Raw genomic sequence first — 24,292 nt, forward strand, 5'->3', positions numbered from 1 at the left:
CGGATACAGAAATAGTTAGAATTAACCACAACAACTCAAACCTTCTATTTTTCTCCGTGTACAGCTTAAAACTTAACTCTTAAAACTACTTTACAAAATTATTTCAATAATTAACGAAAAAAATTAAAAAAGAGAACATTTTAAAGTTAATTTGCAAAATATAATATAAATCCGATGAAAATAAATGTTAAAGCAGATTAACAAAAACAACAAAACAACGTAACAATTAATAGCAAAAATCAATAAAATAAAAGAGTAACAAAATAAATGACTTTAAATAATTAAACCGTTTAAGAAAAGGAATTAAGAATTACGTTACGTATATATATATATATATATAATCCTGTAGCAAAGAAGAATATACATTCATAACTAATTCCACAAATTTTAATATACATACATATATTCTTTGGATTTTTCCAAAATAATTAAATTATATAAAATTTCCCGTGGAGTATGAAACCGATTCACGTGGTGTTTTATTTCTAAGGTCTCGATTTTAATAGTATATGAAATGGGGTTGAAGCAGGAAACCCAGTAGTGTTGAAATTGGTCCTCTTAAATTTAAGGCCAGAACTTTTCCTTTATAAATTCATAGAATCTGTTTCGGGGTTTTAGACAAACAATGGTCACTTATGTTAATTAATAAAAATGTCCCGTATAGGCGACTGAATTCTCCGAAATCTATATTCAATCTTGCTGTCCATTGTAAATTCGATCGTTGCTAACCTCACAAAATCAATATCATTCGATTTCAATCATATAATTTGAGTATAAGACCCATTTCTTCGAAATGGAACACATTCACTCAATAAAAATAACTCATTCATACAACTCTCACTCACAAAACACTCATTCATAATTACTCTTTCAAAAAAAAAATAAATAAACACTCAATTATAAAAATATCAGTCGTTAAGAACAATAAGCAGGTGGGGAAAGGGCGAAGGGGAGAAAAAAAATTTTAAACAATATTACACTTGTTACCATGCAAATCGAGAAATTCACATTCAACCGTCACATAGAATGGTCCACTGTGCTATGTAATATTGGGAAACTTTATTGAAACCGTAGCGAAATATTTAGTTTTCAACCGATTTAAATGAAATATATAATTTATAACAATAATCGTAAATACTTTTTTTTATATTATATAAAATTTCCATAATATACATATGAACTATTCAAGAAAATTGTGGGTGATAAAAGAAAAAGAGGTTCGGTTTCAGCTCCCAAAAATATATTGTATCCAGTCAGATTGATTTTAAAAGTTTTTTCAAACCTTCATTTCGGTGGACTCTGTAATTTTTATTTGTTTTTTTTCAAATACCTTGTAACCACTCCACAGTGGGGCAGAATGGAAATTTTTTGGAAATAAACCTGGCATTTCTAAACGGCTGATCCGATCGGGATAAAATTTGGCGTGAGCGTAGCCAAGGAGTATTCGAGTTTAAGTTTTGAAGATGAACCCTGCAGATGCCCCAGGGACGGCGCTGTGGCGTAGGGTACCTACGACATGTAAAATTTTTAAACTCGTGCCATTTTTTTGTTTTTCACCCAAATACAAAGATTTTTATATTTTGTGAAAGCGCTCGACGAGATCTTGAAAAAACATGCTTGGACATACTACTTATCTCTTATAATATCCGAGTTATAGGCATTTAAAAATTTAGTGATACAAAATTTACCATACCTTGGTCCGCCTCTTTTTGCATACCGGGCGTAATGGACTCAATTTTTTCTTGTTAGTTAGACAACAAAATTTCCAATAATATACAAAAATTTCAGATCAATATCATTTACAGATCCAAAAATATACGTTTTTTAATTTAAAAATTCAAAAAATTTTTGATTTTTGGCGTTTTTTTTTTTGCCAAAAATGTGTCTTAACTCTTTTATTAATAAAATAAAATTTTCTTTAAGAACATATAATAATTTTATAGTTTTCTAAAAGGTGTTTTTACGCAGAACGCTTTGGCGTAAAAAACTTGTCCTATTTTTTGAAAATGTTGCAACTGCGTCCTTCCGAATATGACCTATTTTTTATCAAAACTTCAACTTTGGGCGACATGTTCTAAAATCCCAAAGCTGGGATCAGAAAACTGAAAGCAGTTTTGGAAACCTCAATATGTTTTCTATTTACTCCAAAAGTATTTTCCCAGCCCTGAAAGAAATGTGGACCCTATGGGCAAAAAAGTAAAAATCCCATTTTTGGGATTTTCATTCCTATTTTTGGGAATTGCGGGATGCCCTTTGACCTTCTCATTTTTTTTTTGTATTTTCTTATTTGAAATGACAAATTTAACAAGCGTTGAAAATTTCATTGAGTTTTGTTCATAAATAAAGATTTTGTCATATATTACATATTTGTTTAATTTCTAAAACTATGATTTATATCAAAATTTTAATAGGATCGCAGATAGCTACAACTATTTAGTCCATATTTATCCCTTAATATCATTTTTTAGTTAGATATGGAAATTCTCGACCCTTTACAAAAAATTTCAAGCCAATATCTCAATTACATTCAAAAATATGTTCATTTAAACCTGTGTCGTTTAATTTCATCTTTTTCATATTTTAGTATTAAGTATGACAGAACATACATTTGGTGTTGAATAAAATATTTGGACAATTTTTAAAAATTATTTAGTTAATTATTTTATTAAAGACTATAAAATTGTATATACAATAAAAAAATTATAATTTTATTATGAGCCACGCACAACAACACCTAAATCACCCCACACAAACCACCTTTCCCGCCCACCGAAACATAAAATACAATTAATTCTTACAACCTACTTATATAGTTAATTCCTAACACTACTTATTTTCTATAAAATAATCTGTCATATCGGTATACATATCCAGAAGGTCAGAAGTCCTTTAAATCTTCCTTGTTTTGAGATGATAGAGTTTCATAACAAATCCATCTTTTTCGCATAGTTGAAAGAACAGGATCAGAAGATAGAAGTAAACTATTAAAAATATCTTCATTCTGTGATTGCCTGGAGCATTTTCTTGAGCTGAATAGTTGAACATGCTTAAAATCTCGATTCCTCGCTTCCTGGGCTTCTTCTGTTAACTCTCCAAGTGGAAGAATATTCGATTCAATTATTATTTGACCATGACACAATACTTTGTGTACTGTTGGTGTTAGTTCCCTCCATGGATACAGAGATACAAGTAATTTAGAAATTTCAGATGTATATTCCCCAAATCGATTTCCATTAATTTTATGTTTACTATTCAGTGCCATTAAAATAGTGTTAACTCTTCGAAGCAACTCCTTGTCGATTCCAGTTATTTTTGAAGTAATTTCAAAATCACGAAAAAACCTTCTCGCCGTATTACCGTCATTTGTACTACCGCAACTTGAAAGTGGTTTGTCGATGTTTAATCCCATCTGAACTTTAAATTCTTCTTGGATTCTGCTTTTTTCCGCAGCTCTCAGTTCTTTCAATTCTTCATTATTTTTTGTTGATTTAGTAAGATTCTCTGTCACACTTCTATATTTGAGGTCGTATGCTATGTGTAAAAAGTAATCCAAAAATCGTATTCTGGCATGAAGTGGTGAAATTCCGAAAGACAGGTCTTCTTCATTAATAGTTCTGCTTTTGTTTATATTTGAGAATTCCGACTTTTTCTCATTACATATTGAGCATCTCCAGAAAGAAGAAGTTTCTGTTATGGCATTGCTGACCTTTCCATCAATCATTGTTAAGCTTAGCTGATATGATACGTTAATAGAGAATTCCTTTATTTTTATGCAAATGGGCTCCAGTGCATTTATTTCATCTTTTAAATATTCCACTAAATCTTTTGTTGTTTTCTTTGACTCCTTTATATGTTCAAATCCAATCGGTCTACAAAAATTTTTTGAACCCGGAGTTGTATTGATCCATATATCTTCAAATGAATTTCCGATGCTTGACGATGATGGATTAAGGGAATATGAACGAATTCGTAATGGCACTAATGATGACATAAATACACTTTTGTAGTCTGCTAATGTCCGACTTCCACAAGCTTGTTTGTATTCTGGAAGTGCTGATAAACCGTCACATCCCCACTTATATATTAAGACAACATCACAGTTATGAATTTTCCTTAGTTGGTCTTCTGAAAAGTCTGACACAATTCTTGATGCTGTGTTTTCGAGCAAAGATGATATATCAATACAAGCTTCCACATCATTAACAGCAATAGGTGATGGTAGGATAGTTTGTTTTTTTTTCCTGGATCGCCTTGTATGATGGTAATATATTGTGTCCTTTTTCATGCAGAGCTTTCCTTAATATTTGGTACTTATTTCGACTGAGACCCAGTTCCAACATAAGCGCTATTGCTTCCTCTTCAGTAAAATTTGATTATGACGTTGGAGTTGGTATACTTTCCACAATTCGCTTAAGTCGTTTTGGTGATGCATTAGGAAGAATAGTTGCAATATGTACGACATCCATAGGTTGGTTTTCCTTTTTCAGCATTTCGTTAAATGTATCAGCAATTTCCTCATTTGAGATTGAAAAAAGTTTTTGTGTGACCCTCTTTTTTTTGACCTTGAACATAAGTCTTCGTATGACTTGCAAGGCGCTCCTGTTGATGTGTTGTAAGTTGAGATTTCCGTAGTAGTTTCCATCCAACTACAAAATTTTAATCGAAATTTCTTTTGATTTCCATCCACAGGCTTACTTTTTACATCAAAAAGTTTTCAATTTTTGATATGCCTGTTTTGTCTACTTTTCTACAATATGTAGTTTTTATATAATTTGAAATGTCTTCAATTCTTTCTGGCCCTTTTGAAGATACACTCCATAAAACGGAACACAACTCTTCGTACTTTAATGTAATCTTCATTGTAGATTTATTAAATATGGTACTTAAAATCTGAGTCATTTCCGATACAGGTATTCCGAAGTAAAAAATTACGAATTGTCTACCTATTAACATTTAGGACTATATTACTATAACCTGTAATTCAGTCATTGATATTTCTTATTAGTGAATGAATCGAAATTATCATTACCTGTATATTTTTACCTACATGATCATAAACGAAACAGAACGAAATGATCTGTCGAAAAAATTTAGGTAAAAAATAGTTATAAATTTTTGAAAATTTAATTCAATTATAAGGATAAGCAAACAAATAGAAAATAGGTAAATATAAGATTTAAATATGTTCTGTCATACTTAATACTAAAATATGAAAAAGATGAAATTAAAGGACACAGGTTTAAATGAACATATTTTTGAATGTAATTGACATATTGGCTTGAAATTTTTTGTAAAGGGTAGAGAATTTCCATATCTAACTAAAAAATGATATTAAGGGATAAATATGGACTAAATTGTTGTAGCTATCTGCGACCCTATTAAAATTTTGATATAAATCATAGTTTTAGAAATTAAACAAATATGCAATATATGACAAAATCTTTATTTATGAACAAAACTCAATGAAATTTTCAACGCTTGTTAAATTTGTCATTTCAAATAAGAAAATGTAAAAAAAAATTGAAAAGGTCAAAGGGCATCCCGCAATTCCCAAAAATAGGAATGAAAATCCCAAAAATGGGATTTTTACTTTTTTGCCCATAGGGCCCACATTTCTTTCAGGGCTGGGAAAATACTTTTGGAGTAAATAGAAAACATATTGAGGTTTCCATTCAGTTTTCTGATCCCAGCTTTGGGATTTTAGAACATGTCGCCCAAAGTTGAAGTTTTGATAAAAAATAGGTCATATTCGGAAGGACGCAGTGGCAACATTTTCAAAAATTAGGACAAGTTTTTTACGCCAAAGCGTTCTGCGTAAAGATAAATTTTAGAAAACTATAAAATTGTTATATGTTCTTAAAGAAGACACATTTTTGGCAAAAAAACGCCAAAAATCTAAAATTTTTTGAATTTTTAAATTAAAAAACGTATATTTTTGGAACTGTAAATGATATTGATCTGAAATTTTTTGTATATTATTGGAAATTTTGTTGTCTAACTAACAATTGAGTCCATTTGGTCCAAATTTACGCCCGGTATTCAAAAAAAGGCGGACCAAGGTATGGTAAATTTTGTATCACTAAATTTTTAAATGCCTATAACTCGGATATTATAAGAGATAAGTAGTATGTCCAAGCATGTTTTTTCAAGATCTCGTCGAGCGCTTTCACAAAATATAAAAATCTTTGTTTTTGGGTGAAAAACAAAAAAAAATGGCACGAGTTTAAAAATTTTACATGTCGTATTGCATGTCTGGGGCATCTGCAGGGTTCATCTTCAAAACTTAAACTCGAATACTCCTTGGCTACGCTCACGCCAAATTTTATCCCGATCGGATCAGCCGTTTAGAAATGCCAGATTTATTTCCAAAAAATTTCCATTCTGCCCCACTGTGCACTCTAATAAAGTACTCTTAGAGCGGGTTTCTTACTACTCAGTTAAACTAGGCTTAACTTGCTGTTAGATTAAACTCGGAACAAATTTAGGCGGACTTTAACCGATGATTGTGTTTTTCAGTTATGTATTTAAAAGCAGTTAACTTTGACAGTACTGCCAACTTTTCAGTCAAAAACATAAACAATGAAAATGTAGATTATCTTTATCAGAAAAACCCGCCCTTACTTGGTCGAAATGAAAACACACATTTGTTCAATAATAAATGTAATGTATTATGTATGTATATATGTAAGACATCTTTTATATATTTTTTTTGTATGCTTAATTTATACCTTTTTTTATATTTTATTAAAAGCTGCAACATCAACACTTTGAACAAATTCTTCATTTTTCTCAATCTCTTCAGTCAACCAATCAATTGAAACTTTATCATCTTCTACAACGCAACTTATACTTAATTTACTTATTCCAAAAGCTACAGGAACTAATTTAGATGCACCCCATAATAATCCATCGGTCGAAATTTTTCGTATTAAATTTTCCATTTCTTGTAAGTCTGTTTCATCATCCCAAGGTTTTACATCTAGTACCAAACTAGATTTAGCTATTAAGACTGGCTTTTTAGATTTTTTGGCAGCGTATGCAGCTAGGCGTTCCTCTCTTATACGTGCAGCTTCCTCCGACTCTTCATCACTGTCTGAAGCAAATAAATCAACGCCATCATCATCTTCCGTTACTGATTGTGCAACAGGTTTAGAACATTTAATTAATCCTTCCAAAGCAGCAATACGTTTTTGTGAGTCTATGCTAAGGTCATTTAACTTTGAAATTATTTGTTTTAGATTAGCATTTTCCTCCTCCAGTAATTGAATGCGTTCCAACAGATTGGATGGGACTATAGTTGCCTCCACACAAGAAATACCGTCCATCTAAATAAATAAAATTTAAAGAATATATAATATGTATGAATGTATTTTATTATCTATGTACATAGATATCGTCACCTGAAATGCAAAACAACATATCATAAAAAAAAAGAAGTTAACTATTTTATAACAAAAATTCAAAATGTGTCATCGAGAACAATACCTTCAAAAAGCAAAATAGCGTATCATTAAAATCTAGTAAATTTTTAATTTTTTTTAGGTGAACTATTAGAGATTAAATTAAAATTAATCCTCGGAAGTTGTTTTTGAGTACTCAGTTAAATTTGTTTGCTAGTTTAAGCGCCAATGGGGGTGGTTTAAACTTGAGCAAGAAATGCAAAAGTGTAAACAGCTGATGCAAAAAATTAATACAATTTTTATAAAAATAAGCAATAAAATGTTCCATTGATTATTATAAATTATGGAGACTTCAAATAATTTTTTTAGTATTAAATTTAAGTTTTCTTTAATTTTCATATTAAATTTACAATTGTCTTCTTCTTTTTTATAAAACATTCATTGTTTTGATAACAAACTGTGACGTTTTCTGATGTTTTGTATGGCAACACTGCGAAGTTTAACCTCGTACTCAAAAACATCAAAGGGGATTAACATCAGATTAAATCTATTTTTAGATTAACTAATCTGATTATTAATTGGCATTTGATTGCCAACTTAAAAACCCGCTCTTGAGCAAGAAATGCAAAAGTGTAAACAGCTGATGCAAAAAATTAATACAATTTTTATAAAAATAAGCAATAAAATGTTCCATTGATTATTATAAATTATGGAGACATCAAATAATTTTTTTAGTATTAAATTTAAGTTTTCATTAATTTTCATATTAAATTTACAATTGTCTTCTTCTTTTTTATAAAACATTCATTGTTTTGATAACAAACTGTGACGTTTTCTGATGTTTTGTATGGCAACACTGCGAAGTTTAACTTCGTACTCAAAAACATCGAAGGGGATTAACATCAGATTAAATCTATTTTTAGATTAACTAATCTGATTATTAATTGGCATATATAAAAGTATAAATTAGAATGTATGAAATGAATTATGATGGATAAATTCATAACCTCAAGTTTGTAATTCTGTGCCCGTGTTCTGTAACATTCGAGTCGAGAAAAAAATATTGAAATATTAGAGTCTTCCACTTTTTAGTTGCATGAATTTTCAATACCAAAAATTGAAACTCTGTTTGTAAATTAAAATTCAACAACAACAAAAATGGAATGTCAATAAATAGAAACAATTTGTTTTTCCAGTTTAAGAAAATTAAACAATATTTTATGTGAAAAGTGCAATGAATCTATTTTAAAAAATTACGGATTTTTTGTGGGTAACTGAAATTTCGCGTACGATCCTTAAAAGTGGTCAAAAAAGAAAGGTAAACTTTTGAGGGTTTTGACAAGTTTAAACTTCTCACAAGAGAGTTGAATTCACACGGAACTCGTATATGTGAGAGAGTAATTTCCTATATGTGAGAGTCGGACTACTTGTTATACTTTGTTACAGAACACAGGCACTGAAATAAATTGTCAGAAATACTTTCGAAATTTATGTTTTTAATGTTTAAAAAAAACCAATCAAAAAATGACTAAAAATCAGGTAAAAAGAAACAAATTTGGTAAAAAGTGAATTTGTTTCTGAGTTTAGTAGGACTACTGAAGCAAACGATTTTTTTATTAAATTCTTATAGGAGGTGCCACACTCCTATTTGCTAGTCAAAATTGATCCTGCAAAATTTCAGGATTTTAGCTGTAATAGTTTCTTAGATATAAGAATTAATTCAAAATTAATTCATATCGGAGGTTCCAAACCCTCTAATAAAAGTCCCCTCATTTTTTCCTCCAAATGTTCACATGGATGTTAAAGTCGTTTGTGCAAATTTAAAGATTCTAGCTGTAATAGTTTCCCAGATATAGAAATTTTGTATGGAGGTACCACGCCCCTATTGCTAGTCCGCCCATTTTTTCCTAAATATTCATATTTGTAGTAAAGTGGCTCCTAAAAAATTTGAGAACTCTAGCTGTTATATTTTTTCAGATATGTTAGTTAGTTAGTTTGAAAGGAGGATGTATATACATCAAATCCGAAGAAATACACCTAGGCCTCTATCGGGCCTGTTGTGCGCTCCTTAGCCAGTGCCTCAGGTGGGAATCGAACCCACCACCTCCGGTCTACCAGACTAGAACACTAACCACTAACCTACCGGAGGCCACTTTTTTCAGATATACTAATCTATACTTTTATTTTATTTTATATTTTCTTTATATGGGAGGTGTCCGCCCATTTTGTCCCCATCTGTTCATATGTCCATACAAAATGCTGTTGCTGTTCCTAATATAAGCTAATTTTATATGCGGCCGTGGCATTTTTGTGGTATGAAAAAATTAGGTTCCGTTATTCCACATTAAATATAACGGTAGTTAAAGTTTATATTTTGATTATTTCTTTAGTATGTATTCTATTTAATACGTTTTAAATACAGGCCTAAATCCTAATAAATTTGTGATAAGTGAAGGCACGAACAATTGCAATTCACTCATGTAACTCTACTATAGGAATTGTAATATTTCACTATAATTTGGTGTTGTCTTAGAAGGGTTTAAAGGAAACGTGCAATCTATACTCTAAACTAGCTAAACCTAGAGTGCTTCGCTACCCTAAAAGCAATATAAATAAAAAACCCTTTCCGATTTTTCTTACTTACTTTTTAAGTCCGCAATGTTCATAGGTGCATATGTAGTGAAATTATTTGTACAATATTTTAAAACTCTCACTATTTTAGTTTGTAAGATATACTCATTTTTTTATTTCGTATAAAAGGTTCCATGTCCGCTATTGATAACACTGTGTGACACTTAAAAACCTAGATGAGTATATCATTTTACCATTTTTAGAATCTTCAATATACCCTAAAAATCGGTAGATATTGAAAAAAATATTTAAAAAATATGTTTTCAAATAAAGTGTGGGTCAAAAATGATCTTGAATTGTAAAAAAAAATTAAAAAAAAAAAAATACAAAAATTTGTATTCAGATCTAAATATTTTACACATTTCCTTAAAAAATGTAAAAGTACAAAGGAAACTCTTTCCAAAACAGTTGAAAAATATTAAATCGGTTAAGAAAATTTTGAGATATATTTTTTTTTTGGTCTGTCTAGTCAACAAAAAACGTTTTTTTCCAATATCTTCCGATTTTTAGGGTATATTGAAGATTTTAAAAATGGTACTCTACTCTACTAGACCTACCAGCTTCACTAGGTCTCGCTATGAGTGATTGATTTTTTGTAATTTTGTCACAGCGTGTAATTCATTCATTTTCGCACCCAAATGTTCATATGGATGTAAAAGATTTCCATGTAAACTTTTAGGGTTCTAGGTTTTATATATTACCAGTTATACGAATTTTAGTATTTAATTTGTATGGGAATGTACGCCTACCATTGCTAGTCCACTTATTCTTCAACTACATGTTAATTTTGATATTAAAAGTGCATGCACAAATGTTGAGGAGTCCTCAACGTCCACTATTGCAAGTTCACCGATTTTTTCCAAAGGTTCATATGATTTTGCAATGTTGCAAATTTTGACATTTTTAATGGTTTCATAGATTTACGAATTTTTATATTTTTAGTTCATATTGTAGGTACATGCTAATCCGCCAATTTATTACACAAATGTTTACATGGATATCAAAGATGTTCGTAGAATATTTAACGATTATAACTTCAATAGTTTCCCAGATGTAAAAATGTGTGTATTTAATTCATATGGGAGGTACCATGCCCTATTGCTATTCGGGTAATTTTTATGGGAGGGACCATACCTGTAATCCGCAAATTTATTAGAAACATGTTTAGATGGATGTCCAAATTGTTTGTGTAAAATTTGAACATTCTAACTCCAATAGTTTCCCAGATATTCGATTTTTTATATTTAACTTTTATGGGAGATACGACGCCCCCTACTTCTATACCGCCCATATTTTTCTTAAATATTAATATTATATATTTTTTTAAGTATTAATAATAATGGTAGAACTCTGTTATATTTTCTCAGATATGCTAATTTAATATTTTATTTATATTTCTATAATTTCAAAATAAAAGGTAGCCTATTTTCCCTTCCAGGCATACACACTGTGGAACTTTTAAGAAAATCGGTTGAGCCGTTTAGCCGTCTGTAGACTTCAAACAAACATACATACATACATACATACATACATATGTACATACAAACACACATTAATTTTTATATATGTATATACAGTGTCTCTCATAAGTATTCGAATTTAGGTAAACTATGACAAGAAACCAAATTTAATAATATATTTTGTGTGGAAAATAAATAAATTAATTTGTTATATTGTCTAGATAGTCCTTAGTTTTGATATCACGCCCCTTAAAAGTTGAAAACTTTACATTTACTTAAATTAGTTCTGTTTTTTTTTTTTTAAAGTCCATGAAACTACTTCACAAAAGTATGCGAATTTTTCCTGTATTTCATATTTGATCATATTATACGATACACAAATTTTAGAATCGCATGGTTTTATGCTTAATATTGTTTTAAGGGGTTACTATTAACCGCATGGATATATTTTTGACCCATTTGGTCCACAATTTTGGGGGATTTGTACCCTCTTTTCATGTAATATCATTAAAATGGCGATTTTTGGCTATATTTGTAATGTTTTCACCCTTTTTCCAGAGATAAAACCAAAATTTAATATTGGAATTTAATAGAACCCATAGGGTATCTAAAAATAATATTTTTTGTTATAAGGATCTGTACTTAAAAGTTCCAAGATATATTTTTGGTATCGTTTTTCAGTTTCTAATTGAATTATCTGGATCATAAGTCCCTTTTCGTACCTCTAGGGACGATATTTTCCGACAAAGTTGTCTAGTGTATATTCATGTACATATTGGCACTAATGTATTTTAAATTTTCAATATATTATAGCGGTATACAACCCCAAAACATGCCTTAACAAAACGTCATCCTATATAGTAGATTTCAGTTTTTACTACTCGTAACTTTCACGCTTATGTTGCCCGTTACAATAACACTGTAAGTCCTAAATTTTGGTTTTAATTTGATCATAGTAAATAATATTTAAACACATATCAACATTTTTGATGTGATCATAATGATATCGTGCCATGCAGCATGGAGGCCATTGGTATATAAAAATAATGATTTTACTATTTTGAATGGTGCTTCTTCGAGGCATGTTTTGGAGTTGTACACTTCCACAACACATTGAAAACTTAAAATGTATAAAAGCTGATATCTAAAAGAATATATACCAGAAAACTTGCCCGGAAAAATAGTTGATCCTAGTATTATAAAAATAGACTTAAGTTCCAATATATTGAATTAGCGACAGAAAAATGATCCGAATAATTTATCTTGGAACGTTTAAATACAGATTCTTGTAACAAAAAATATTATTTTTAGATACCCCAAGGGGTCTTTTAAGTCCCAATATCAAATTTTTGTTTTATCTCTGGAAAAAAGGATAAAAATTTACAATTATGGCCCGTTCCCACGACAATCGGTTCTTCGCACCGGAACGACTCGGAGTTCAACGAACAACGACCAAGGATTGTCAACTCAGCCACACCGACTTTACACGTATGTATTCTCTATTCTTCTTTTTTCTTTTAAGGGGCAGACTATTCCGGCAAATCTGCTCCGTATTCTTTTGGTCCGAGCCGGAGTTGAACAAAATCCAGGACCATGGTACTGCTCTGTTTGCCACGGAGTTCTGCACTCTAACAGACCATCAGTTAGGTGCACCGTTTGCAACGAGTGGGTCCACTTCAGGAAAGATGCCAACCGTAACTGCAGCGGTCTGAATAATCTTGGGGAGTGGAGTGATGGTTTCGTTGCCCCGTGTTGCATTAATAGACAACGCAGCCCTTCACCGTCCTCAACGTCATCAACATCGACGCAATCGAGCACGGCTACACCTCCTCCCCAACAGCATCTAACACAACAGCAACACAGGCCACTACAACACCCACAGCCACAACAACAAATACACTCGCAGCCACTAACACCTCAAATTGCTGCCCATAGACCTGAAGTGTTGACATTAATGCAGTTTAATTGTAACGGCCTCCTTAGTAAGATCACAGAGGTAACTCACTTTATGCAGCATCATAAAGTCCAGATCGCAGCGATCCAAGAAACCAAATTAACGTCCAGCTGCCAATTACAGCGTTGTAATAATTACAACATCTTGCGAATGGATCGCGCAAGGAGCGGTGGTGGAGGCATCGCATTCATCGTACACAACTCTGTGCAGTACAGACTCATTTCGCCTGACCTTAATAGCCCAGATCCAAACATCGAACACCAGGGGATTGCGGTTAAGTCAGGTGCTGCCGAAATTGAGCTGTACAACGTGTACATTCCGCCAGTCAACAGCTTACCTGCAGGTTATCACCCTGACATCAAATTCCTCCTGGAAGGTGATAACCGTGTCGTGATGGGAGATTTCAATGCTCATCACGAGCTCTGGCACTCGAATCTCGGGGATGACCAGAGGGGTATAGCATTTGCGGAACAGATAGACAACTCCACGTTTTGCACAGTGAATGACGATGCCCCCACCAGAATTATGGGTAGTTGCACGAGCTCGCCAGATATAACAATTTGTAGTGCTGGTCTCTTAAACTATACGTCCTGGCAACCTATAGTTTCGCTGTCATCAGACCATCTACCCATAATAATAAAGCTTGACAAACCGACGGACTTTATAGTCTCTGAACGCCGGACTTATAAAAATCAAAAAAAGGCAGACTGGATAAGCTTCAGAGAGTTTACCAACCGCAAGTTTAGGAATTTACCCCCCCCTTCTGACGTGCGCTCCGCAGAAAGGGAGTTCCGGGAAATCGTCCTTGCTGCCGCTGCTCGTACAATACCTGCTGGTAGAATCCCGCTTATAAGACCAAATTTCCCAGCAACAGCAGCGGAACTAGCAGATGAGCGAGACGAAATCCGAAGAACCAACCCCAGCGATCCCAGAATTCAACAGCTCAACCGGGAGATCAGCAAGTTGGTTAACGACTACAAGCGGGAAAAGTGGGTAAATCACCTAAAAACCTGTAACCTAACCTCCGGAGCCAGCAAACTATGGTCTACTGTCAGATCTCTGTCGAATCCAGCCAAACATGAGGATAGGGTCGCGATATCCTTCAATGGAAATACCGTATCCGACCCTAAGCGCTGCTCGAACTACTTTGCACGTCAATTTATAGAGCACCCCGACAGAGACAAGGCGAAAAGAAGCATCGTAAGGAAGGTACACGATCTTCGAGTCAGTGACAGACCATATGTTTTTACTACGAGCGAGGTTACGAAGGTCATCAGAGATGCTAAGTCATCGAAAGCTATTGGCCCAGACGGTATATCCATGTTGATGCTGAAAAATCTGGATGAACCGGGAGTTGAGTACCTTACAAAAGTCCTCAATTTGTCGATGTCAACCCTTATAATACCCGAGGTCTGGAAATTGGGCAGGGTTGTTCCCTTGCTGAAGCCAGGGAAAAGTGCAAACCAGGGAGAATCTTACAGGCCTATCTCCCTCCTGTCACCAATTGCCAAGACGCTTGAGGCACTACTCCTCCCGGAATTACAACAACACCTACATCCTGCAGATCATCAACATGGATTCCGCCTAAAGCATAGTACGACAACAGCTTTAACCGCCATCACCACACAAGTTTGCCACGGCCTTAATCAGGCCCGACCATGTCAACGAACGGTCCTCGTGGCACTCGACCTATCAAAAGCGTTTGATACGGTCAATCACGCCATTCTCTTCAGAGACATTTTAACATCTGGCCTCTCTGACAACACCAAGAGATGGCTAGTGAACTACATGTGTGGTCGACAGTCATTTGTGGAGTTTAGGAACCAGAGATCTAAATCTCGTAGAATTAAACAGGGAGTACCCCAAGGTGGAGTTCTTTCGCCGATCCTGTTTAATTTCTACATGTCTAAACTCCCAACACCCCCGGACGGCGTCCAAATAATATCTTACGCCGATGACTGCTCGATATTGGCCACGGGCAATAGTATTGATGACCTTTGCGGTTTGATAAACAGTTACCTATGTGATCTTTCCAGCTTCTTCCATTTAAGGAATTTAAAAATATCACCTACGAAATCCTCAGCAACTCTCTTCACCACCTGGACTAAGGAAGTAGGGCTAGAACTGGATGTGACAGTCGATGGCGAAAAAATTCCGACGGTAAATCACCCCAAAATACTTGGTGTCACATTCGATAGCCTCCTTATGTCCTCAGCGCACACCACTGCAATCTGCAACAAGATGCGAAGTAGAAACAAGGTACTCAAGTCTCTAGCCGGCAGCACTTGGGGAATGGATAAAGAAACCTTGTTGACTACCTACCAAACGATTGGCCGGTCAGTGGTAAACTACGCAGCGCCAGTGTGGACACCTAGAGTTAGCGACACGCAATGGAAGAAGCTTCAAAGCTGTCAAAACGCAGCCCTAAGAACGGTGACAGGCTGCATTCAAATGACATGCGAAGAACATCTGCATGACGAAACGAAGATGCTTTCAGTTAAGGAACATAACATCATGCTGTCAAAGCAGTTCCTACTGGGATGTCATCGGAGGGGCCACCCTAACCACCATCTAACGGAGTTAGAACCCCCCCCGAGGCATGTCAGGAAAGATCTTCGTATGTATGAGAGTGACATCCAAGAACACCTGGATGATATAGAGGACGAAAGCTCATACAGGACAGCTTTGAATACTATCCATCAACAGGCGGTGGAAGACTCCATCAATTCCCACCGAGTTAGTATAATACTGGGAGGCCGTCCCCCACCCGTTGCAAACGAGGAACGAAACCTACCACGTCGTACTAGAGTGGTATTGGCACAACTAAGATCCGGATGGTGTACCCGTTTAAACTCGTACTGGTCGAGAATAAACGACACCATTCAAGATCTTTGTCCTGCGTGTGGAACAGGCCCACACAATGTTCAACACCTTTTTAACTGCAGGGCAAATCCAACTCAGTTGGAACCTGAATCCCTTTGGACTCAGCCGTTGGATGCGGCTCGTCTACTGGGTTTAGATCTAACGGAGTTGGATAACCAGAGCGAAGAAGAAGAAGAGTAGGGAATAATGTTTAAATATATATACGTGTAATTTCAGGTGTCGCTGCTACAACAACAACAATTATGGCCAAAAATCGCCATTTTAATGATATTACATGAAAACAGGGTACAAATTCCTAAAAAATTGTGGACCAAATGGGCCAAAAATATATCCTTTCCGTGGATAGTAACCCCTTAAAACAATATTACGCATAAAAACCATTTGATTCTAAAATTTGTGTTGCGTATAATATGATCAAATATGAAATACAGGAAAAATTCGTATACTTTTGTGTGGCAATTTCATGAACTTTTTTTAAAAAAGCACAATTAATTTAAGTCAATGCAAATTTTTCAAGTTTTAAAAAGCGTTATATCAAACATAAGGACTATCTAGACAATATAACAAATTAATTTATTTATTTTGCACATAAAATATATTATTAAATTTGCTTTCTTTTTATAGTTTACCCAAATTCGAATAATTATGAGAGACACTGTAGATAGAAGATAAATTTATGGTTCGATAATGAATAGCAATCAAAATTCATTTGAGTTGCCAGCAGTCTACGCAACTGACATAAAACTTGGCATTATGTACGATAACTTTCGTTAGTTGCCCAAAAGTTATCGATATTGTGTCATCTGTGGTTATTTTGACAGACTGGCAACTAAAAAACTAAGAATTAGGATTACAATAGCACATGTATTTCTTTTATCGCTATTAAACTATGGCATTGAGATCTAGGATAATTAGATACGTATATAGTTTGAGAGTACATGATCACATTTCTTCACACATTAGATTTTTTTTGGATTCTCTTTTTCAACATATATTCGTTTTAGATTACTTTATCTATTTTATAAAATAATTTCAACAAAAACACCAGCAAATTTATATGAAATGTTTAAGTTTTTAAGATCTACTTACTGCACATTTACAAAATTTTTCTTATGCTATAAATAAAGCAAAAAATATTTTTATTGAGCACTTGTCATAACTTACTAGGTAGGTAGGTTGATAGGAGGATGTATACTACATCAAATCCGAAGAAATACACCTAGGCCACTATCGGGCCTGTTGTGCGCTAATTATCATGAAAAAAAAAACTGAATGAATTATTTTTCAGTGTTCATAAACTCAGTTTCCTGAACGTTATTCCTAAGAATCTTACAATCAGTGTTAGTCAGGAATGTTATTTCCGGAATAACATCACTTCCAAGATACTTGGATCTAACTTCGACGACTGCCTGCAGTGGCAAAGAAAGTGCTCCAGAGTTTCACTGTCCTCTCCACATGCCCTACATTTGTCTGAATCCGCACGTCCAATTTTGCATAGATGTGCTCGTCCACTCAGAATACGTACCATCATTCTAACTTCAGACTTGCTCATTTTGAGGAGATTTTTCGTCTTGATCTCATCAGGGTAACCCCTGATGAGATAGAACAGTGGATAGAACCTTCGGTTCTATCCACTGTTTCATTATTCCAAGAAGCCTTATGGGATTCTCTCACCCATATTTTTAGTTCAGCTTTTGTCGCGTCGAATGGTTTCGCGTTTGTCAGGTTAACTGCCTCGAGCTCCCTACCCTTTAAAGCTATTACATTTGCCCTTTCAATACCGACTACTCCCGAGTGGGCTGGTACCCATATCATGTGAACCTTACCTCTGGGAGAGTATTCAGTTAAAGCTTTTCTACAATCCAATACGGTCTTAGATTTAGTTCTATCGCCTAATATCGCCCTAATTGCCTTCTGGCTATTGGTAAATATATTAAGTGCTGTTGGCGCCATATTTATTCTAATCCAATTCCGTTATTGCTCGTACTTCTGTAGTAGTATATTTCTGTTTCTGAGTCTTCAATATAGAACCCCAGCCCACTTTGTCCCCCAATTTAGAGCCATCCGTGTAACAACGGATTCCTACCAGTATTTTCTCTAATGTTCCGCTTGACCACGACATTCTATCTGGGATCAGCGTTTCAAAGTTTCCGACATATTCTGTGTCTGGTATATGATCAGGCACGTCCCATGATTGTGTATAACCTTCCAAAGTGCCCAGTATACATTGATGACGTGTCCTATAACCGCTATTGGCCAGTTCGCCTAAAGTAAAGAGCCGTACGGCTATAAGCGCAGCCTTATATCTTAATTATGTTTCAATGGGTGGAATATCGTTTCCAGAGCCTTGGAGTACACATGACACCATTTATACCCAAGCAGCATGTACGCTGAACTCCCTTTAGTAGTTTGATATTGCACTTTTTGTCTAAAGCAGTCCACCAGATTATTGAAGCATAAGCTAGAATTGGTCTAATTACACTTTTATAAAGCCAATTTGTCAAAGTAGGACTAAGACCCCATTTCATGCCTATAGTTCTCCTACATATCGCCCAGCACCGATGTGCCATGTTGATCCTATCCTCTATGTGGTGTCTCCATTTTAATTTCCGATCGAGGATTACACCTAAGTACTTAACTTTGTCTGTCACTGGTATCTTCTTGCCCAGGAAGCAAGGTTCAGTATATGTAGAAATTTTTGTCTTTCTTGTGAAAAAGACAGATTTCCATTTTTGGCTTTACGAACAATTTTCTTATATTCACCAAGTTTACTACGATACTCATCCCAGTATACTGCGGTCTTTTTACGCCGTGCCCGGTTAAATAGTTTGCGAAGTCTTTCCAAGGTTCCGGATCTCCCCGGTTACCCAGGGTTTCTCCTGGGCAGATCTTAGCTCTCGCAGATGGCAGCTGTCCTCGAACGATTCAACCAAGGCACTTGTGAGCATTTCTACTTTGGCATCTATAGTAAGGAACCGAATAGTAATTAGTTTTATACTTATTCCGAAACTTTATCGGCTTTGGTGGCGACCGTAGTATTTTGAATCTTATGTACCGATGGTCAGAAAAGGAGTGCTCGTCCGAAACTCTCCAATCCTGAATTTCGTTTATAAGCTCTTCTGAACATATAGTTATTACTAATACTTCTTCTCTGATTGTATTGACGAAGATAGCTCTATTACCTCAGTTCGATGTGATCAAGATCAATCCCCTGCGATTGGTGTTTGTACTACCACAAGCTACATGGTGGGAGTTGGCATCACAAGCTATTACAATTTTCTTATTTTTCCTTTGTGCCTCTTCGACAAGTTTCATCAGCTCCGACGTTGGTGGTAGTGTCGGAGAACGAAAGGCAGGTAAACAGATGCAAGTTATATGTTGCCACGACCTTGCTTCAGCACTGTTGCATCCGATGTGGATAATCCTGTTGAGAGGAGAAAACATAAGTTCTTGTGACATAGCATACATGTTCTCGGTTGAGACCCTGTATCAGCGTAGAAAAGTTGGAAATTTACGTGATTTAATCCAGAAACCTTGTTACGAATTGTTAAAGGTTCCTGGATTAAAGCTGTATGTATCTTACCTGTGTTGATTTTAGCCATCAGAGCGTTGGTAGCCGTCTCGCTCTGATGGAGATTTATTCGGATAACCTCAATCATTGTCATCCATTTAAACTGTCTTCCAGCGAGTTAGTGATCACATCCCAGCTCGTTGGATTTGACTCCTCCGGGTAACCTGAAGTGGCTATTGATGCAGTGGGTACCACTGATGGCACTGCGGTGTCCTTATAAGGCATAGCAAGAGCAGTCTTTTTAATCGACACTTTCCCAATTTTGGACAGCACTGCTGTTCTGTCATCTGGCGAGTGAGTGATTTCTTCCTCGCATTTAGGATTTGACTCCTCAAAATTGCCAGTACTTGCTAATGATGCTTTGGGTGTCGTCTTAGGTGTTTGTGTCCTTATCGGGCCGGTTTTGACATCCCTTTCAATCGGCGCCTCCACAATTTTGGAAAGGGCAGATGCACCTTCTTTTGGCGAGTTAGTGGTAGCTTCCTCGCTTTTAGGATTTGACTCCTTAACGTTATCAGTAGTTGCTACTGATGCCGTGATCTTAGGTATTTTAGTGTCCTTTTCGAGGCATGTTGTAACAGCCCTTCCAATCGGCACCTTCCCAATTTTGAATATGACGGCGAATTAGAGGCGAAGTAAGCCCTACCTTTATTCTTGGCAAGGCTAGCCATAGATTTCTGGTCGTTACCTATTACAGATAAAGTTCCCTCAGGTTCTTCTTTCCTGTAAAAGACATCCCATTTTCCACGGCCAACTCGGCATTTTGACCACCAAGAATTTCCAGTATACGTTCATTAGCTAGTTTACAGCCCCATTCTTTTATGTAGACGGTGGACTTTAAGAGCACCGGAAGCTCGCTCTTCTTTGCCAGTCCTAGCTTAGCGCCGTCCCAGGGAGGAGGGATACTTTCCACTAAGTTCTTTAGAGTGCTAACACATTGGTTCACGCCCATGCTGAACTCGCAGCTCACGCTCTCTATTGGTTGTTTGCCCATTGAAGCGATTGCATGGTCCACTATATTATTGTTCACCAGATCTTCTACCTTACTCTGTTGGTCTATTGGAATTTTGCCTGTCGGATTACCGGCATCGTAAACTGCATAACAGAGATCGTCCCGGTGTCTTCTTCTGGCAAATTTTCCTTTTCCACTGTCTAGCCTCTCTTTCCTCGATTTTCGGGGCTTCTTTTGAGATACCCGTACCTTCGAGTTTGATTTCACCGACGTGATCGTTTTCGGAATATCTATCTTGGCGTTGTCACCCTTACTCGCAGGATTCTGACTTGAGGTTCCTTTGAGTGAAGTATGGCTTGGCTTCGACTGTGTATTAGAAGACGGGGTGCTCTTTTTCTTCTCCGATTTTTCCTTTGGAGTGTCGTTGGATTGACTAACAATGATTTCCTGAAGCATCTTTTTCAACTTCCTCCTCTGTGCTCCAGATAGTCTTAGTAAAAGGTAGTTTAGCTATGCTATCACTCACCTGTTTCACCATTTGCTCCACTTCATCCTTTTTGGGATTTGCTATAATGGTGTTGTTATTATCATCTGAGGATTCAGAGCCGGAACCCTCACCTATATTTAAAGGCTGAGGTAGATTAGAGCTCTCTCCGAGTACATCCTTCTCTTTCACCCCTATGTTTTTGCATGACGCATTGTCCGCCACTTACTAAATATTATTCCCTATTAACACTAAATTATAAAAATATTATAAAAAAATAAAATGTATCTACTATATACATATGTATGTACAGTGAATCAACTAAGATTTTTGCCTACCTTTTTTTAAGAAAATTTTGTTTTTTGTTCATAAATAAAATTCGAAAAAACAGGTAAAAAGTAAATTTATGTTTTCCAATTGAATTAGAGATTGTGTAAAATGGGAAAACCAAGAAAAATATTAAAATACAAATTTTGGTTCATTTGTTGTTGCATTTTATTATTTTTCATGAGAATTTTCACTTTAATAAAGTATTTTGCATATTGAGAATTCCAGTTAATCTCGTTGGGTTTTTCAAATTATTTCTTAATTACCTTTTGGAATTTATTGTTTTATTGTTAAAAGGACATTGTTAAGTATTTCCAATTGCAATTAGCAAAAATAATATACTCATAGTGTGAAACTTTGAAGTTATTTGCGTTAAAAATGTTTAAAAGAAAAGAATGAGGCAATTCCAATATAAAAAATTTGTTTATATTTTTAAAACAAGTGTAAATCAATGGAATACAATTATGAGATGTTTAATCAATAGTTGTGTTTTGTTTCTAACGTTCAAAGACAATTTCATATAAATTTAAAATTTATAAACGTTAGGAGTTAACGTGTAAAAAACTTCGCAGTGTTGCCATACAAAACAACAGAAAATGTCACTGTTTGTTATCAAAACAATGCATATTTTATAAAAAAGAAGAAGACAATTGTAAATTTAATATGAAATTTAATGAAAACTTAAATTAAAAACAAAAAAATATATTTTGAAGTGTCCATAATTTATACTAATCAATAAATAGAACATTTTAATGTTTATATTTATAAAAATTTTATTAATTTTTTTGCATCAGCTGTTTACACTTTTGCATTTCGTGCTTAAGATTAAACCACCTCCATTGGGCGCTTAAACTTGCAAACAAAATTAACTAATTGAGTACTCAAAAACATCTTTCGAGGATTAATTTTAATTTAATCGCTAATCTTTCACCTAAAGATTGGTCCTAAGAGTTAACACTTATTAATAGCAACAAAACACAACTAATATCATTAAAAAATGTAATATATAGTAATTCATGAAATGACACAGAGAATTAATAAAAAATACGCACTGAGCGGTCTTTCAAAATCTTTAACAGCCATAGAGGAGCAACTTGTATCCAACGAAAACCATTGAACTCATCATTTATATTCTCCAAAGTCCATATACGAACTAGGAAGAACACTATGTTTAAATTTATTAGACCTCTAAACAGACCTTAAGTAGCTTGGCAACAACATAAAGTTGTTTTCTTATGGAAAAATACTTAATTTAGATATTTACAAATATTTAAATTTGCACAAAAGCAATATTTTTCAGCTAATACATACACTTATATATATTTTGAACACAAATCAAGAATATCTATCTAGATCCAAATACGCCTACTGTATTTTATCCATAAAACAAAGCATCAAAATATGAGGTAGAAAATCAAGATTTTAGCATGTAATAGTTTTATAGTGGTATACGGTGATATCCCCATACTTAGAGTGGCTAGGGTGGTACTATGTGTTAGCTTTATTGAATAAGAATCAATATTATACAATTCTAAATAAAATTCACACAGTACTCCCCAAATAAATTAAATTAAAAAATTAACAGTATGTTCACATTTTATCAAAAATCTCGTTAATTAATATCACGATTTTACTTTTTTTGGTAGAAAATTAAAATATAAGATATTCTTTAAAAAATACAACAAACAAATTGCTTAACTTTGCTGGACCGATTTTCTTGAATTTTTTACCTTCCTGTAAGTCTGGAAGGAACTATAGGCTATTTTTTATTTCGAAATTTTAAGTAGGCACCTTCCATATAAGAAAATCTTAAAATAGTATATCTGAGAAAATATAACAGTCCTCAATTTTTTTTTGGAGCTACTTAAGTATCGACATGAATATTTAAGATAAAAAATGGGCGGACTAGCAATATGAATTTAAAAAAAATCGATTTTCTGGGAAACAATTAGAGCTAGAATCTTCAAAATTTGCAAAGAACTTTAACACCCATGAGAACGTGTGGTGGGAAAACTGGCTGACTTTCATTATGGAGGATTAGCATCTCCCATATATATTATTTACAAAAATTCGTATATCTGGGATACTATTTGAGCTAAAATCCTATAATTTTGCACGAACAACTTTTGCACCCATATTAATATTTGGGTAATAAATTGGCGGACAAGCATTAGATGGCGGCGTACCTCCCATATGAATTAAATACAAAATTAGAGCTAGAATCTTAAAATTTTGCACGAAAAACTTCGACATTCATTTGAACATATGGAGAAAAATAGTGGGCTTTCAAAGGGAGCTTGCCACCTTCCACATGAATTAAATACGAAAACTCTTATATTTTGGAAACTATTAGAATATGTATTAAAATTTCTCATATATGTTAAATAAAAATCCAATTTGGCGATTGGGAAAAATTGGGGAACTTGAAATAATTGGCGGGGCATCTACCATATGAATTAAACACCAAAGATGTATATCGTCTCCTGAAAAATTTGAAAATCGACTTTTTGATTGAAAATGGTCCACCACATCGAAATACAAGTTGTCGCAAATTTTTAGAACTTTAATAATTGATGTCATACTTTACAAACAATATCTTAATCACATCTAAAAATACGATTACATATTTT

At 34.3% G+C, this 24,292-nt stretch overlaps 1 protein-coding gene across 2 annotated transcripts in view; it reads right to left on the minus strand.

Moving 5' to 3' along the window:
- Window positions 1-6,703: 6,703 nt before the first annotated feature.
- Window positions 6,704-24,292, minus strand: part of LOC119599991 (probable elongation factor 1-delta) — a 46,548-nt gene continuing 28,959 nt past the window's right edge. For both annotated transcript variants that reach the window (XM_037949975.1, XM_037949974.1), the window contains one exon: window positions 6,704-7,325. In XM_037949975.1, coding sequence (XP_037805903.1) covers window positions 6,735-7,325 — 591 coding nt within the window. In that variant the 3' untranslated portion in view covers window positions 6,704-6,734. The remainder of the gene's footprint in view (window positions 7,326-24,292) is intronic.

Source organism: Lucilia sericata, unplaced genomic scaffold (genome assembly GCF_015586225.1).
Source record: "Lucilia sericata isolate MDLA Ls3-8-SP2 unplaced genomic scaffold, ASM1558622v1 Contig000099F_arrow, whole genome shotgun sequence".
NCBI classification, from domain to species: domain Eukaryota; kingdom Metazoa; phylum Arthropoda; class Insecta; order Diptera; family Calliphoridae; genus Lucilia; species Lucilia sericata.